General features: G+C 41.5%; 1 protein-coding gene across 6 annotated transcripts in view; it reads right to left on the minus strand.

The window, feature by feature from the left end:
- Positions 1 to 8,702: 8,702 nt before the first annotated feature.
- The window catches only part of CDK13 (cyclin dependent kinase 13), a 48,610-nt gene continuing 42,620 nt past the window's right edge, over positions 8,703 to 14,692 (minus strand). For all 6 annotated transcript variants that reach the window (XM_065051994.1, XM_065051993.1, XM_065051990.1 and 3 more), the window contains exon 14: positions 8,703 to 13,825. In XM_065051994.1, the coding sequence (XP_064908066.1) occupies positions 12,969 to 13,825 (857 nt within the window). In that variant the 3' untranslated portion in view covers positions 8,703 to 12,968. The remainder of the gene's footprint in view (positions 13,826 to 14,692) is intronic.

The following is a 14,692-nucleotide window of genomic DNA, read 5'->3' on the forward strand; positions in this document are numbered from 1 at the left end:
TCATCCTTTATCTGACCTAAAATCTGCAATGACAGCAGGAACAATTTCAAACTAAGATAACAGCCCAAGTTTTCACACACAACACCATAGCAGTGGAGGTCACAGTCTCCCAAGAAACAGAGAAGGATACTTGTACTATTGAATTTCAGTGCATATGGAAATGATTTGTGCTGTAATCAAAAGTGTAGCCCCTTCCAGTGGAATATTCTCAAGCAATTATCGGAGAATAAACCAGTCTTTACTACCTATTAATTTAATAAGGGTTTTTTTTTAAATGACCAGTATTTTCATAACCGATAGATGCCTAATCTGGCGAAGCACCTGCTCTTGCATCTCCTGGAGACAAATGTGGTTCAGCTTTACAAATTAATGAAGCAGAAAGCAAAATGCAAAAGCATTCCAAAATGTGTTGTAATAAACTTTCCATGCTTCAAAATAGAAAATATAATCCACAAACTCACTCCTGGAGTTGAGGTTTCAGGTCTTCAAGGTTTTTTGGTTTTGTTTTTGAGGATTTTTTTTGGACAGGAGCTTCAAGTGGTATAATTTTCTAGACCATAAAACTCTTACCATAATAATTATGCGTTTCATGGATCTTGTTTTTAAAGAGCTACAGAAAATCTATCCTGAAAATGTTAATGCATCACTAGTAGTGTTCAAACTGTTGAAGTCCTGAATTTAACATTTCAACAATACACAATATAGTACATGATGTAGATCAGAGGCCTCAAACTCATTTTTACGAGGGGCCACATCAGCCTCACAGTTGCCTTCAAAGGGCCAAATGTAATTTTAGGACTGGATAAATGTAACTACTCCTACATGATGTAGATGTTTTGCAAAACACAGGGTGTGTAAGACAAATGTTGCAAACCTGATTTCTTGCTGCTTCTGACTACCTACAGAGTGTTTAATGTGAACTTAATGTCAACTTGAGCAGCTTTATCCTTCCCACTTACGAAATTTTTAGAACTGCTCTGAAGAACAGTAGGAGCTACCACCTTCCCCATACGCTTTGGAGCACCCACTTTACAAAAATCCTATCCATAAAAAAATCTAACGTAATTTGCTTGGTCTGTGTATGTGCTTATGAATTTAATGATGCTGCTGTTGATGTGTTTCCCGTCCTGTGAAACCCTCAGCGGAGTTACACGACTTGTCAAAGCATCGTGCAACCAAAGGATGCTCTGTTGGAAGAGGTCGAGCCAGTGTCCTATTAAACACTCTCTGTGCACCAAAGCATGTGGCTTGTATGTTGTTCATGTCGATTGTGTCTTGTCAAATTGTTGTCTCTCCTTTCTGTAGAAAGCTGGCCGCTTTTCCCCTTTTTCCTACAACAGAAGCTGTTTTGAATATCGATTGCACTTTCAACTAGAAATAGACTCCCTCAAGTGTCAGTGATCTGTGTTCGTGTTCTTTCTACTCCGAGTATGAAATCCCGACCTTTTCCTGTTACCTTCTCTTGTTGTCAAGAGAAGGGTTTAGAAATTTTCATTTCTACTTAGTTAATATAACTGATCTCTGTCATTCTCATTACATTTTTCTTCCTATTTCTATAGAGGCAATTTATGATCTCACCTAATATTTGAGCTACCAGCTTTTTTATTTTGTTACGGACTGCACTGACTGTATGTGATTCTGTTGGATGCTGGTTACTCCACTTCTGTTCTTGCCACCGCAAATATGTCAAACAGTTTAAATATTTAGACAGAAACATATTTTAATCGTGGCAGGAAGATGCCTCATATTGGGATTGTATCTCAAGTGACTGGATTTTTTTAGAACTTGACGGAAACATATACTCAAGAAAAAAATACTGTTTAGGTGGTCATGCCAGTTTCACCAAACGATTTTGGTGAAAAATACATTTTATTTAAAATGTTGACATTTTCTCAATCAAACATTCCTTTCATTTATCGCTTCAAAGAGAATAACAGATACTTTTAAGCACATGTTGCTTAACAAAAGGACTTGAAAATAATAATCTATTTACTTACCAGCATACAAACTACATTCTGTGGCTCTTTTTTATTTTTACATATAAATTCATGCATATAAATGCATATTTAAATGAACTGTATGAACTTGTGACTTCATATAAATGGCATACCTGTGTGCCCATACTCTAAGCATACTAAAATTACGAGATATAGTTATGAGTTTCCTGTCTCAAACTTGACATTAACATATCCTTTCTACATTTCACGTTTATCCTTTCTGCAAAGTCAAGAGCACCTTATTTTCATCACACTGTATATCTACATATACCTATATATGTACATATATCTACATTTAAATATATCTACACTTAAAAAAAAAATCCCAGAAAACACTGGATTTCAGATGCGAAGTGATGGTCTTTGATTTACTGCTTCCCATAATGAAGTGCAATGCGGGAGTAAAGAAGTGAAAAAGAAGAGTTGAGAGGCTGCAAGGTAGCAACAAATGGCAGGCACTTCAACAAAGAATGCAGAAGGTTTCCCTGAATGTCAGTAAAGAATTTTCATCCTTACAATTAAGACTTAAATGTTGTATTTAAAACAAAACAAAATAACAAAACCAAACCAGAGCCTCCCAGGAGATGAGTTGGAAGAGAAAGCTGTCTCCAGTTTATCTGATGCTAAAAGCTGAAAGAGGGTTGCATTTCTCATAAACAGCTCTAAAAATTCTGTGGGATTTGGGTTTTTTTTTTTTTGGTCATTGTTCCCAAAAGGCAATATTGTAATTGCAAATACAGTTTTCAAATAAAAATTGCTACTACTACCTGCATGTCTTCTTTCACTATCTCGCATAATTGTATGTGCTTGCTTGGAAGTCTCAGAGCAGGGTCTGCAATCCGTAACGAGACGTAACCTGGGAAGAAAAAGGTACACAGCTTCTAATAAAGTCTGCCAGGTTTACCATAATACTTTCCTCATGTGGAATCACCAGACCATCTGCAGATAAGTTTTTAATTATTATTATTTACCTCCCTTCTCGTATACATCACCGATAGATTTCTGTTCATTTCCCATGTCTTTGGTAGTTCTTAGATTACTTCCTCACCCCAGCCCTGCAACGATTTTCATACACACACACACAAAAAAGGTATTAAATTAAATGATAACAATTAATTTTTCTTATGCAGTAGCAGGTTAGAAAGCAGGAAGGTACCTGCACCGTCAGGTATGCTGCATCTCCAGCCTGGAGATGACACAAGTTTTCAAGAGCATTTGTGGGGTGGGGACGGTCACAGGACTGCACACGGGTCACTTTGGCGGCTGTTTTTGTGCCCTGTGCACATCATCATTTGTTTCCCAGCCCGGGGATGTGTTTTCATTCTAAGCTGTAGCACAGGAAGGCAGAGGGATGGCCCGCTCCCCTCTGGAACCTCTGCGTGTTTTTGCCATTGGGTCAGCTACAGAGCAGAAGTCTGAACTCTCCATCGTACGTTGCTTTGCAGGGCTGTAGATCAGAAAGTTGTTAAGTGAAGGAAGAAGTTCAGCATTTTTCTAATGATCTTTAGTGCTTACTGGCATTTTTGGGAAGTTCAGGCAGTGCTTTTACTCTCATGTGGTCCTGAGGGACAGAGTACTACTATTTATTCCTACTTTATGGGCAAGCAGTAAGGCACAAAGAGGCTGTCCAGTGCAGAACAAGGAATAACTTCATCTAACCTAAGCCTTGGTGCTCTATCTTGTATTTTGGAAACAATCAACACCCATTGGCCTGGTGGAGGGAACTGGGGAACAGCAAATGCTGGAGCATCCAAAAACCATTTTTCCAGAAGGAATAATAAAAGCAACATAGAATAGCTGGCATTGGTAAAGCTTGCTTTAAAGATGCTACACAGAAATAATTTGGTTTATATACTGTAATTTAAACATCATTCCATGAGAATAATCAGAAAAGCATTTTGGAGTTTCCTTCTATTTTTCAGAGCAGAGGACCTCTGGTTTGCTTTGTCTTGGAGCTTACAATTTAGAGACAGATATTGGCACGGAATTATAAAACCTGGACCATCCACGTGCTGATCTCTGCACTCACTGCTGTAACCCAGGCAGAACAAGAGACACTCTCATTTGGCTCCTTGTTTTGCTGTAGACATCCCGTGTGGCCTCAGACAAGCCCCATTCTCCCAGGTTCCCATAAGAAAAATAATGTCATTTTTCTATACCCCCTCCCCTTCAAGGTAATATGAAAAGACAGGTCATGGTGTGCTTACCAGCTGTGCTGATGAGAGGCAGGTGTTCCCTTCTTATGGAGAGGGTGAAGAGCAATACACTCTGGTGGATGCTGCGTGGTTACACACCCTGGATGACCAGCAAGTGGCTGAAAATCATCTTGTCATCGCACCAGTGTCACTACTTCAACTGTTCTGGGAGAAAAACGATGCTTGCAACGGGGAACAAACGGATGCACGTGGATCCAAACACTGCAGACAATGCAAGTCCACGAAGGAAACTCAGATCAAAACCGACCTCTTTGCAAGGCAGCAGGACACCGCAGTGCCACCGCATCTCTGAGCAGTTCCAGCCCCTGCTCCACATACCCTGCCCCGCCAGCCTCCTCCTTCTGGGGCTGCAAACTCCATGAGATGCGCATGAATCCCTGTGAGCCCCAAGGGCACGGAGGAGGCAGCAGCCGCTGCCTTGTCCTGCAGCCACAGGGTCAAAGATGGGGAGATGAACAAAACCGCTGTGGCCTGGTTGGGCTTTGTCATTTTACGGTTGAGTGTCCCTCCTGCAAATACCCCAGTAAAGACGCTTGACAGCATTTACATGCCTCATAACATGCACTGGTAGATCACAGCCTGCAGCAAGCACTGCCTGGAGACAGAGGGCAAGTTAGCAGCGATGGCAGGGAGCACAGAGGCCTCTCTGTACCCTCCGCTTGCCCTTCCCGGAGCCGGGTAGGAGCAGCGCTGCTAACAGAAATGTGAAGACAAGGGGTTTAGCTCAGGAAAACCCTGTTTCTACTTTGTTTCAAATTCTCACCTACTCATTTTCTCACATTGAAATGCAAGATTTATTCTCCCTACAAGGAGGGATTTTTTTAAAGCAGGTTAGGGGGCAGTTTGGCAAGAAAGTGGAGGAAAAAAAGTAAAAATAAAAATAAAAAAAGACGTTGTTGGATGAAGTCCCAGACATGGTGCTTTGTCTGTGTAGAAGCTAAAGCGGGTCACAAGAAAAAATGTTTTGAAAAAATGCTGGTAAATTATTCTGGCCTTCTTCAGGTAAGAGCATTGGGAATTTTTGGATTCACGAGCCGGGGAGGAAGATACTTCCCTTGCATTTTACCTGAAAGATACTCAGAGATCTTCAGTGTCAAGTAGCAAATACATTTCCCTGATAGAAATAAAAGCAGATCCCACCAGCAAAGCCGTGATCAGCCAGAGAGACAAGGTTGTTTCCTTCTTCCGTTCTCACCCCATGAGATCATCAGGGAATGGATCAAAAGACAGAGCTTGTATATGGCTCTATGGCCTGCTCTATGTGCTTTGTTGCCTGGTACGTCGAAGAATTTGAAACAAAAACAAACAAACCTAAAGCCTGGCGTATTTCTGGAGTATCAATACAGCTACTCCATCTTGGTGAAACAGAAGGGCACTAGGTTTGGATGAGCAGCTGTAGTGCAGCAGGAGAACTTACCACTGGGCTGGGCCATTCTGGTGATGTGTTGAAACCAATGGCATTTTTCTGGCTGAGGCATTATGCTTTTTAATTTAAGAGAAGCAGCCCAGGAGACGGCTGTGTCAGTGAAGTCTGCAGCATGTGAAGCCTTTGTCTCTTCCTTAAAAAAAGATGTAAGACCTGTGTAAGAAGCATTTTCCTGCCACTGCTCTTTGAGGTTAGAAGTTGTAACGTGAGCCACCGAAGTTCAGCTTTGAGAGAAGAGGTGAGGGAAATGTCCTGTCCCGGCCCCTGGAAGTTGTCCTACGTGTTGCCCCCATGAGAGAGCTGCTGGTGAAGAAAGCAGATGGGATGTGCCATGGAGTCAAGGAGGAGCAACACTCAGTACTTCAGTAGACCTGGGGAAGTCTCAAAGTGGTTTCCAATATCCAAAAGCTCCCTGAAGGATAATTCCATTAAGGAAAAACAGAAAATAAACAAACAAACAAGCAAAAGCAAAACTAGTTCCTGCTTTGAAACCACTCTTGTAGATGCTTCTGGCAATTGGTGAGGATGGAGGAGAATGGAGGTAAAAGCACCCTTGCTGGACACGAAAGTAGTGATCTCTTCCTTGTTCAGGGAAAATCCCATCCTACGTCAGGCTTCTGTCCTGTACTCTGTACAGCCCATTCCTTGCTCAGGGTAACCCTGACACAGGAACAATCAGAAGAAACAGCATCAGTTCTTGTGGCACTGCTGGTCAGAGAGGTCCCCATGGCAGGGGAATGCTGTTCTCCAAGCAGACAGCAGCACCTCCCTACCACCGCCATCCAGGAAACAAAAATCCTCAGAAAACACTCAAAAGGCAGGAGAAACAGCATTATTTTTCCCCCATTTCAGAACCTGCTAAAATATTCTACATGTTTTAAAACAGGTCTGAAAAGAACTTGCAGGAATAAAGAAAAAAGACACCTTTCTGTGCTCAACCTACACGTTAAACACTTGCTTCCAATACTGCCTCTAGCAACTATTACCATACCTGGGCATGTAGGAGGGAGTGTAGCGGACATAACACGTCTGCACAAGTCAGATACTAACTACAGAAACCAATTAATCTCCTCTGAATTACCTTAAGGTCAGTATATGGCTGTCAGATCTGCTTGCAAGTACCAGAAGGTCCCAGGCTGGTTTCTGCAAAGCTAACACTGCAAGTATGCCCTTTTCTACTTTGCTACATCTCTTCTACACCATAATTTTTCTAATACTTGAAAAAAAAATTCACAAAGCCTCTTTGCAAGAAGTCCTATTAAAGGCGCATTCATCATATTACAAGAACTTGTCATATTAATAGCACGTCCAAAGTACCCACAGAGGAATTGCTGAAGTGGAATTGAAGGCATACTGTGAAAAGCCATCTGAGTATTGGCTATTAGCAAGGGCTGCTACACCTGAAGAAAAAGAAAACATTACTGTAGGCTCAGACTCAAAGTTCGTCCTGAGTTAAACCACACTGGCTGTGAGTTTTCTCCATGGGCAATTGAAAAAAAAAGCCCCAAATAAGCAGCCATAATGAGCAAGTGGCTTTAAAAACAAAACTCTCAAGCTCCATGGAAGCCAATGCAGTTGACTGGGAAAAGAAACAGTTCCCTCATTTGTCAAATGGAGGTCTCTCTCCCCTTCTTTGTTGTCACTGCCAAGAGCTACGACTTGCATTTTCTTCCACGTGATGGGCGAGCTTGGTGGCTGTAATCCCCTTCTTCCGCATGGCCTGTCAGAGCTTACAGGCATTCCTTAAAAACAGAAGCAACCTAATCCTGGTTCAGCTAATTTAACAGACGTTTCTGCTAAATTGCATGGTTCTTTCAAAGGTAACAGGCAGTAATTCATGGCTGTGACATAAAATGGTTTGCTCCCTCTCTTGCCACCGATTTCACAGATGTATTCCTTGCTCTGTGTTGACACAGGCTGTTCTGCCATCTTTCTCCTCTTTCACTTGATGCTATTTGCAGCTGAGAACACTGATTCATGTGCAGACTCCACTGGAATTACTACTGGTACCCTTTGGCACAGCTTGTTGGCCATATTGTACCAAGAGGTGAATAAGACGGGATGCAGCACTGTTCTCAAACCATTACAGGTTCGTACCCCAACATAAACCAGAGCCAACTAGTTTCAATTGCAGCTTTCATGGGAAAAACGAAGCACGCAACTAGAAATTGTTTCATGCATCTGTCTGATCTGCTATGTGCAAGTCAACATCTGACATAATACAGCCTGAACTGGTCATCAGAAGAAAAACCGAAGTGAGAAGATGCTTTGGGCTACAGATACGCGTTCCGCCAGCGCAACATCAAGGGACACCTACATAACCGGTGCCAGCCCCTGCATCTCCCTATTGCCCCTCAACATCTTCTGACTTTAGCAACCACAAGTTATTGAAGCGATGACCGCAGCAGTTTAAGAGTACTTTAGATACAGGAAGTGCCCGAAGTACGGCATTTATTGAAAGATGCAAATGTTTTCATTAGATCAGCTGATAAAAGCAGAGAAGCCCCCGGCACTCAAAGCGCAGTTGCTGAAGCCGCGCTCGATAGGCGGCGCTTCACCAGCAGCACACGCCTGCAGCCAGACACTGAAAATACCCGGCTCTTCGGGTCTGATTTCCCGTGACTTCTAAAGCAAACGTCATCCTTTTTAAAGGCACAGCGGTGGGGAATGTTAACTGCACCTCTGCTCAGACAGCACCAAGAAAGAAAAATGCCATGTTATGCAACAGCCCACTGTCCTGAAAAGCCCAGGCAAGGGCTGCTGGAAAAGAGCAGCAGCATCTCAGCACTGGGGGACCCATTTGCGAGAGCAGAGCCCCAGCACGTCACCTCCTTTCGCGACATCGTTGCTGCTCGTCAGCTCCCACGCTCACCAGGGACAAGCAACTCCTACCAGCAGCTGATGCTGTTTTCCTTTGAAAAAGTAGGAGATGGGTTAAATATTTTTGTAGAATTTAGCACACAGAAAATTATACTCATCTGGACTCCAAAAAACCACCTCAGTTTAACCCAATGTTCTTTTGAAACCCCATTTGATAACCAGAGAGGGAAAACAATGAAAGACTTCAAGTTTTCATGGATTTTATTTACAGGCCGCACAATACATTTTATATACAAATGGCTTAAAACAACAAAGAGTAAGCAAGCTGAAGCATAACAGTTTGATTATTTTAAATTAGGTTGTCTTGAAATAACTCCTGCAATAAAGTATTCTTCACCCTGATAAGCAAAAGTTAGTTCGATATTAAGTCAACCCAAGGTCATTTCATATTTAAATACAGAATTCAAATCAGTTTTGTGGCGATTCCTTAATTTCACGACACACTTCCACGTGTATGGAACATCCCAAAGCTATCAAGGGAAATATCCAAAATTTCCTCATGTAAAAAACAGTGTAACAGAACAGACTGGAGAAAAGTTGTATGTAAAACACTTGTGTGTTTTATTACCAAAAAGAATAATGCAGGAAATACATCTGAGATTTTTCTCTTGGAAATAGAATTCATGGTCTGAGACTGAATTTGCCCGCAGACAAGAGGTATCCTATGTTACTTCAGTTTTCTACTGCATAATTACATATTAAACTCATCCAAGTGTAACTTTCACCAAAACTGAAACTGCCTCCTGCACCAAGGACAAGAGCACTCAAAACTGTAAGAACCTACGTTACAACACTTGGTGCCTCTGCTTCTAGAACGCACGTTACACTGCCGTGGGTATGGAGAAAAATTAACACAGACCATGTTTTATGGAAACATAAGAAAATATAAAAGTTTGCCATTTAAAAATTATTTTTCCAAGAAATTATATTAACATTTAAGGATACATGTATTTTTACACCTCTTCCCTAACACTGCTCCTTCTGTTAAAGATAACAACTAGCAATCATTGAGAAAAGCTGTTTCCTTTTCCTTTTTGGCTGATTTTAAGTACTAAAGTAGTCTAAGTGGTTTAAGTCATGGTCATAGCAGTCCAGTCGTGCTCACTTTCTTCCTCTTGGTATGGCTCAAGACCACTTAATAATGAAGTACTTGCTACTTGGTAGTCCACAATTACTGTATTTTGCTATGTTTATTTCAAAATACAAACACACAATGCTTACTTTCTGATGTAGTGTCCAGGTCTCTGTAGCACACTTTGGAATTGCAGCACAGAAAATGTAAACCCAAAGGAGTGGCAGGGGGGAAACAGGGGAAAAAGTAACAAAAGCCACGGCTCCACAGAAAAATAATGCAGTTTTCAGCATGTCTACTACTGCATCAAAAATGCAATAGCCACATGATGTAAAACGCCAAACTAGCACAGACTGACTCTGACAAAGTGAAATTTGTTCAAAAGGGTAAAATTCTGAACTGACATAAGCACCTCATCCTGTGAGTTAATTCGAAATAAATTTTGCTAGGTAATACACAGGTCCAGCACAAATGAACGCGGACTTTCAGTCCTTCGATCCGGCTAGCTCCCTGGCTGCCGGCCTGCCCAGAAGCACCTTGAGGGCGAGGGGAGCAGGGCTGTGGGGAGAGACCCTCCTGCCGTGCACCCCAGAGGCTCCCCCGCAGAGGGAGGGCAGAGCTCCTGCCCCACACGCAGCCTCCGCCTGCCCAGGAGGAAAGGCTGCCAGCAAAAGAGCCACGAAGATCCCCCCGGGTTGCAAAGGCAATCTCTTCAGAGTTATCATATATAGAAATACGTCAACTTTCCCTCCAAATTACACTAACACTGTTGTCTCAGGCAAGTAAGTGTTCAAAGTCACAGGCTAGTAATCCTTAAACTGAATTTGGGGCAATGCCATGGTGCAGCGCGCATCTGTCACAGCGTGCCAGAGTTTTATTTTCGACTCGTCTAGAAGTCAATTCTTCATTGCATCTCCGTCTCCTCACACTCAGGATTACTCGTGATGTTTTTTTTTTCATGGCCAAAGACTGAAAACTCTTTTGGCGGAACAATGCAACATTGGGGTGCTGCCAGCCCATAAGGAAACTGCACTGGTGGTTACGTATGCAGAGGGGACTGACCTCTCTGCCTTTAACTGAGGTGAACTAAATGACTCAAAAATTTGCCTCTGAACAGGAAGCAGTCTTCCTTGCCTTTCTGTATTGGAAATCAAATAATTTAGTCCTCTGAGATCTACCTTCCATTTGAACTTACCTGCTTTTTTAGACAACTATCACCTGCAGTTACATTTGAAGTGCAGGAGAGTAACACCAGATTGCACGTTTTTAGTGAAAGCAACTGCCTAAGAGCTTTGAAAGTCTTTTGCTTGATTTTGAAAAAAAAAAAAACCAGAACAATCTGTGTGTATAATTGTGGGATTTTTTAAGATTAGTAAACAAAAAGCTTTAGCTGACACTGTCCATATCTACATGACACTAATGACGTTTGCCTTTAAAACTTTACTAGCAGAAAAAAGCTATGGGGGTGTCCTTACTCAAGGAAAACTCTCCAACGCGCTGTCATTCACACGTGAAGATTTTGTTTTTCTTAAGCACAGGCTATTCAGGTCATAAGTATTTATTTCTGGCCAGGCCGCTCTTATTTTCCAATCGCAGGATTCTCTACTGTGCCTACTGAGGGCAACTGCCAGACTTACAGGGACATCGTAAGCAGCGTGAGTCTCTTTCCATTTCTCTTTTGCCAGATCCTCAAACACTACGGACTTGGCGAAGTGAGTTTCTCCAGGCTCTACAATGTGGTAGTTGGCCATACATGAACCAGGGCTTTCGACTAAAAACAAAACACCAACAACTTTGGCTTCCATTCTGAAAATCCAAAAAGTCACTGACAAGACTACATTTGTATTAGTGTAAGCAGAAATTTTACTTTTTAAAAAGTAATAATTAAAACACTCAGTTACATAAGGTACCGATTTGTCAACTGGATAATCAGTTGGAAAATTGTTTCCAATATGGGCTTTAAAACATTCTTTTACGTACATGCAAAATATAACCATACCTCCTCTCTGCAGGAGAGAGACCATGTGTTGTCAAAGGAAAAAAAACATGCCGCAAGTTGCAATTAATATGAGAGGTGGCTCTTGGTAAGAGTTTTAACTACAGGCATTTCAGAGAGACTAAGTTCCAATATTAAAATGGTTTGTGGAACAGCAGATAGAAAAATCAATTAATTGGCACAATCACAAGTTTACAGAGAATTAGAACTACGGGCAAACATTTTGCTGTTGCTTTAAATACTGGTCATTTTTCCTTTGGTTACTTCCTAAAATGCAGTATTTGTGGTAAAAAGACAACAGTGTCAGCTTTTCACACAAGTAAAGTAATTACTGCTGTTGACATTTAAGAGAAAAAACTATTTCATCACGTGGTAAGGACATATAAAGTATAAGTTTATTTGGCAGAGGAACTAAAACACTTACTACAACTCCAAGAGGGAGCTGAGGAAAAACTACACTCTTCATTCTCCTCACTTTCAACATTTCTCATGAAGTTCGATTTGGAAATTATGATTTCATCAAGGTCAGATTAGGTCTCTAAACTGGCCCACCTGAAGTAAACAGCACAGGGTTATGACCTATTGGAGTTGCCTATTATTATCTGAATCTTCACGTTAGCTACCTAGGTTTAGGTATTATTTTCATACCGATCTAGAAAGTACTTCCAAATTCTTGCAGACCTTAAGCTTACATGTTAAGGCACTTACCATTCAAGTAAAACAGTTTTTATATAAACAAGCCTGGGAGATGGAGAGAACATTTTAGCAGAACATCCATTTTTTTTTTCTCGAAAGAAAAAAAAATAACATTGACCAAATATTTATAAAATTTTGCATCAAGAGAAAGGTTGTGTTTTATTATCTGAAATGAGCACAAAGTACACCTTCCACAATAACACTGAAAGCAGTGCAAAGACTGACAGTGACCCTTGACTAAAGGTAGTTCTGTAAAAAGAAAAATACCAAATAAATCAGTGCCCTGCTTTGATTGTTGTAAAAGTTTTTTACATAAAAGTTGGTCCAAACTTACAAAAAAGCACAAATGTGCATAGTTCAGAAGATCTGAAAGAGTGCCATAAAAAGCTGATGTCCCTAAATTTAGCATCCACTTAAAACTGCCAAAATACAAAATAAAATTCAGAACTAGAGTTTGTGAACATGTACAATCAATTTATCTAGTTTTCAGACAGCATGAGTTTTAAGCATTTTTAATTTTTCCTACTGTATGCAAGACCCTTTTCCACATAAAAATAAAGCTGTTGAATTAACATTATTCAAGTCTGTTGAACTGCTGCTTTAAACTGCAGCTAGGAAAAAAAAAACAACAACAAAAAAGTCGTTTTTCCAGATAAAAATGATGTGCCTGAGGAAAAACAGATACTCAATATGGTAATCCTCTGCCTCGCCCTCTCACTGCAGATGTGCTAATGTGTCCCCTGTATCCTTGGGAATAGCCAGGTCCTTGGGCAGGAGAAGTCCAAGTCTGTCCACGCATGTGGCTGATGCCACCAGGGTTCTCCTGTAAGTTACTTCCATAGCTATAGTTGTGCATCTTTGTAGGCAAAGAGTGCGTACCCTCTGGCCCTGCGGAAGCGTCGCCGCTGCTCCCCAGAACCGGGATCGGGCCGTGGCTGTATTCAAACCTATGGTCTTTATCTCCACTAAATAGCATGGGGCCAGTGTTGAGGTAAATGTCTCCATAACCAGTTACTGAGCTGGGAAAGGATTCTGAAAAGGCCGACGGAGGAGGGGCACCACCAGAGTGAGATGAAGCAGTACTGTAGTTATCCAGAGACTGAATCTCCGAGCTTCCAAGGAAGCTCCTCCTTTCTAATGCTCCTGATGACCCGCTTCCTATTCCATCGCTACTGCCATAATGGGCAGATGAGAAGGAAGATGATCCAAAGTTATCCTTGTAGTCTGGGCCTGATACGTAGGAGTCTCTAGCCTGATAATCCACACTCGTTTGTACTGGCTCCTCTGTTGTCGCCTGAGCTTGATGCTGAGCAAGCAGCTGCAGGAGAGCTGCTTTCACTCCTGCGTGAGGATCTGTTCCTGATGAGTTAGTTATAGGCAAATGCTGGTTCTCTGTCCGATAATCAAGGTCTTCATCAGTAAGAGGAGGTGGCTCCGGTGGCTCTGGGGGACGCTGGTCTGGAGGCAAGATCCGAGGGCGCTCTTGTTCAGGTGTTCGGTTTAGAAGCCTCATCTCAGACTGCCGAACCAAATCCTCTTGACCTAAGCAGATGAAAAAGAAAAGCTTTGGAATAAAAATATACAATAATAATACGAGAAAGCAAAGGACTCTTTTCTGGAATAATACTGAGGCCTGTTACTTCAGTTCTCATTAACTTATTAGTCAAATTTATTGGTAGTTGGACAGATTATTTTGCTTCAGGAAGGTGATGCGAGTTTTTCATCAAAGCAAGATTACTCGTCAAGCAGTCAAAGAAAAAAGGTACAAGTTCCTTAAAAAAACCCCAAACCTCAAGCAACACACGAACACGAGAAAATTCAAAGAGGGAGCAGAAAAGATTTGCAAACAGAGATAATAATCTTGAGGGACAAAAGGCCACCCTAGCAAGGACAGCCAAACTTCAGGTTAAAAAAACCACGAACAAAAGACCCACCAACCCCCAACAATCTCAAAAAGCAGTCCCAAACCACTTCAGAATACTCTTTTCTACAGCTGTAAACACCAGAAAGCAATACATAAACCTCCATACAATAAAACTGAAATAGCAATCCAAAGAGATGAACAAATGAACTCTACACTTTGAGAAAAGAAGCCAGGACTATACTCCAATGGAAACTTTCAGCCATGTCAGTTAGTGACAGTTATGGGTAACCACTTACAGAATTTCACACTAAGAAATCGCTCTGGCCAGCATTAAAAACAGAAATAAAATACCCTCTCCCCAAAATGGGCTTTACCTAAACACAGTCAGAATTGGCAAATTCCACCTACAAATTTGCTAGGGAAGACTGTCTTTTCCACCCCAAACAGCACTAAGAAAACCTCAACCCCCCAGAAAAATGATCAATACAACTGTTTCATCAGAAACACCACCAGCACTTGTGTGCCTCTTAGAGTGGGGATCATCT

This window comes from Columba livia, chromosome 2 (genome assembly GCF_036013475.1).
Source record: "Columba livia isolate bColLiv1 breed racing homer chromosome 2, bColLiv1.pat.W.v2, whole genome shotgun sequence".
In the NCBI taxonomy this organism is placed as follows: domain Eukaryota; kingdom Metazoa; phylum Chordata; class Aves; order Columbiformes; family Columbidae; genus Columba; species Columba livia.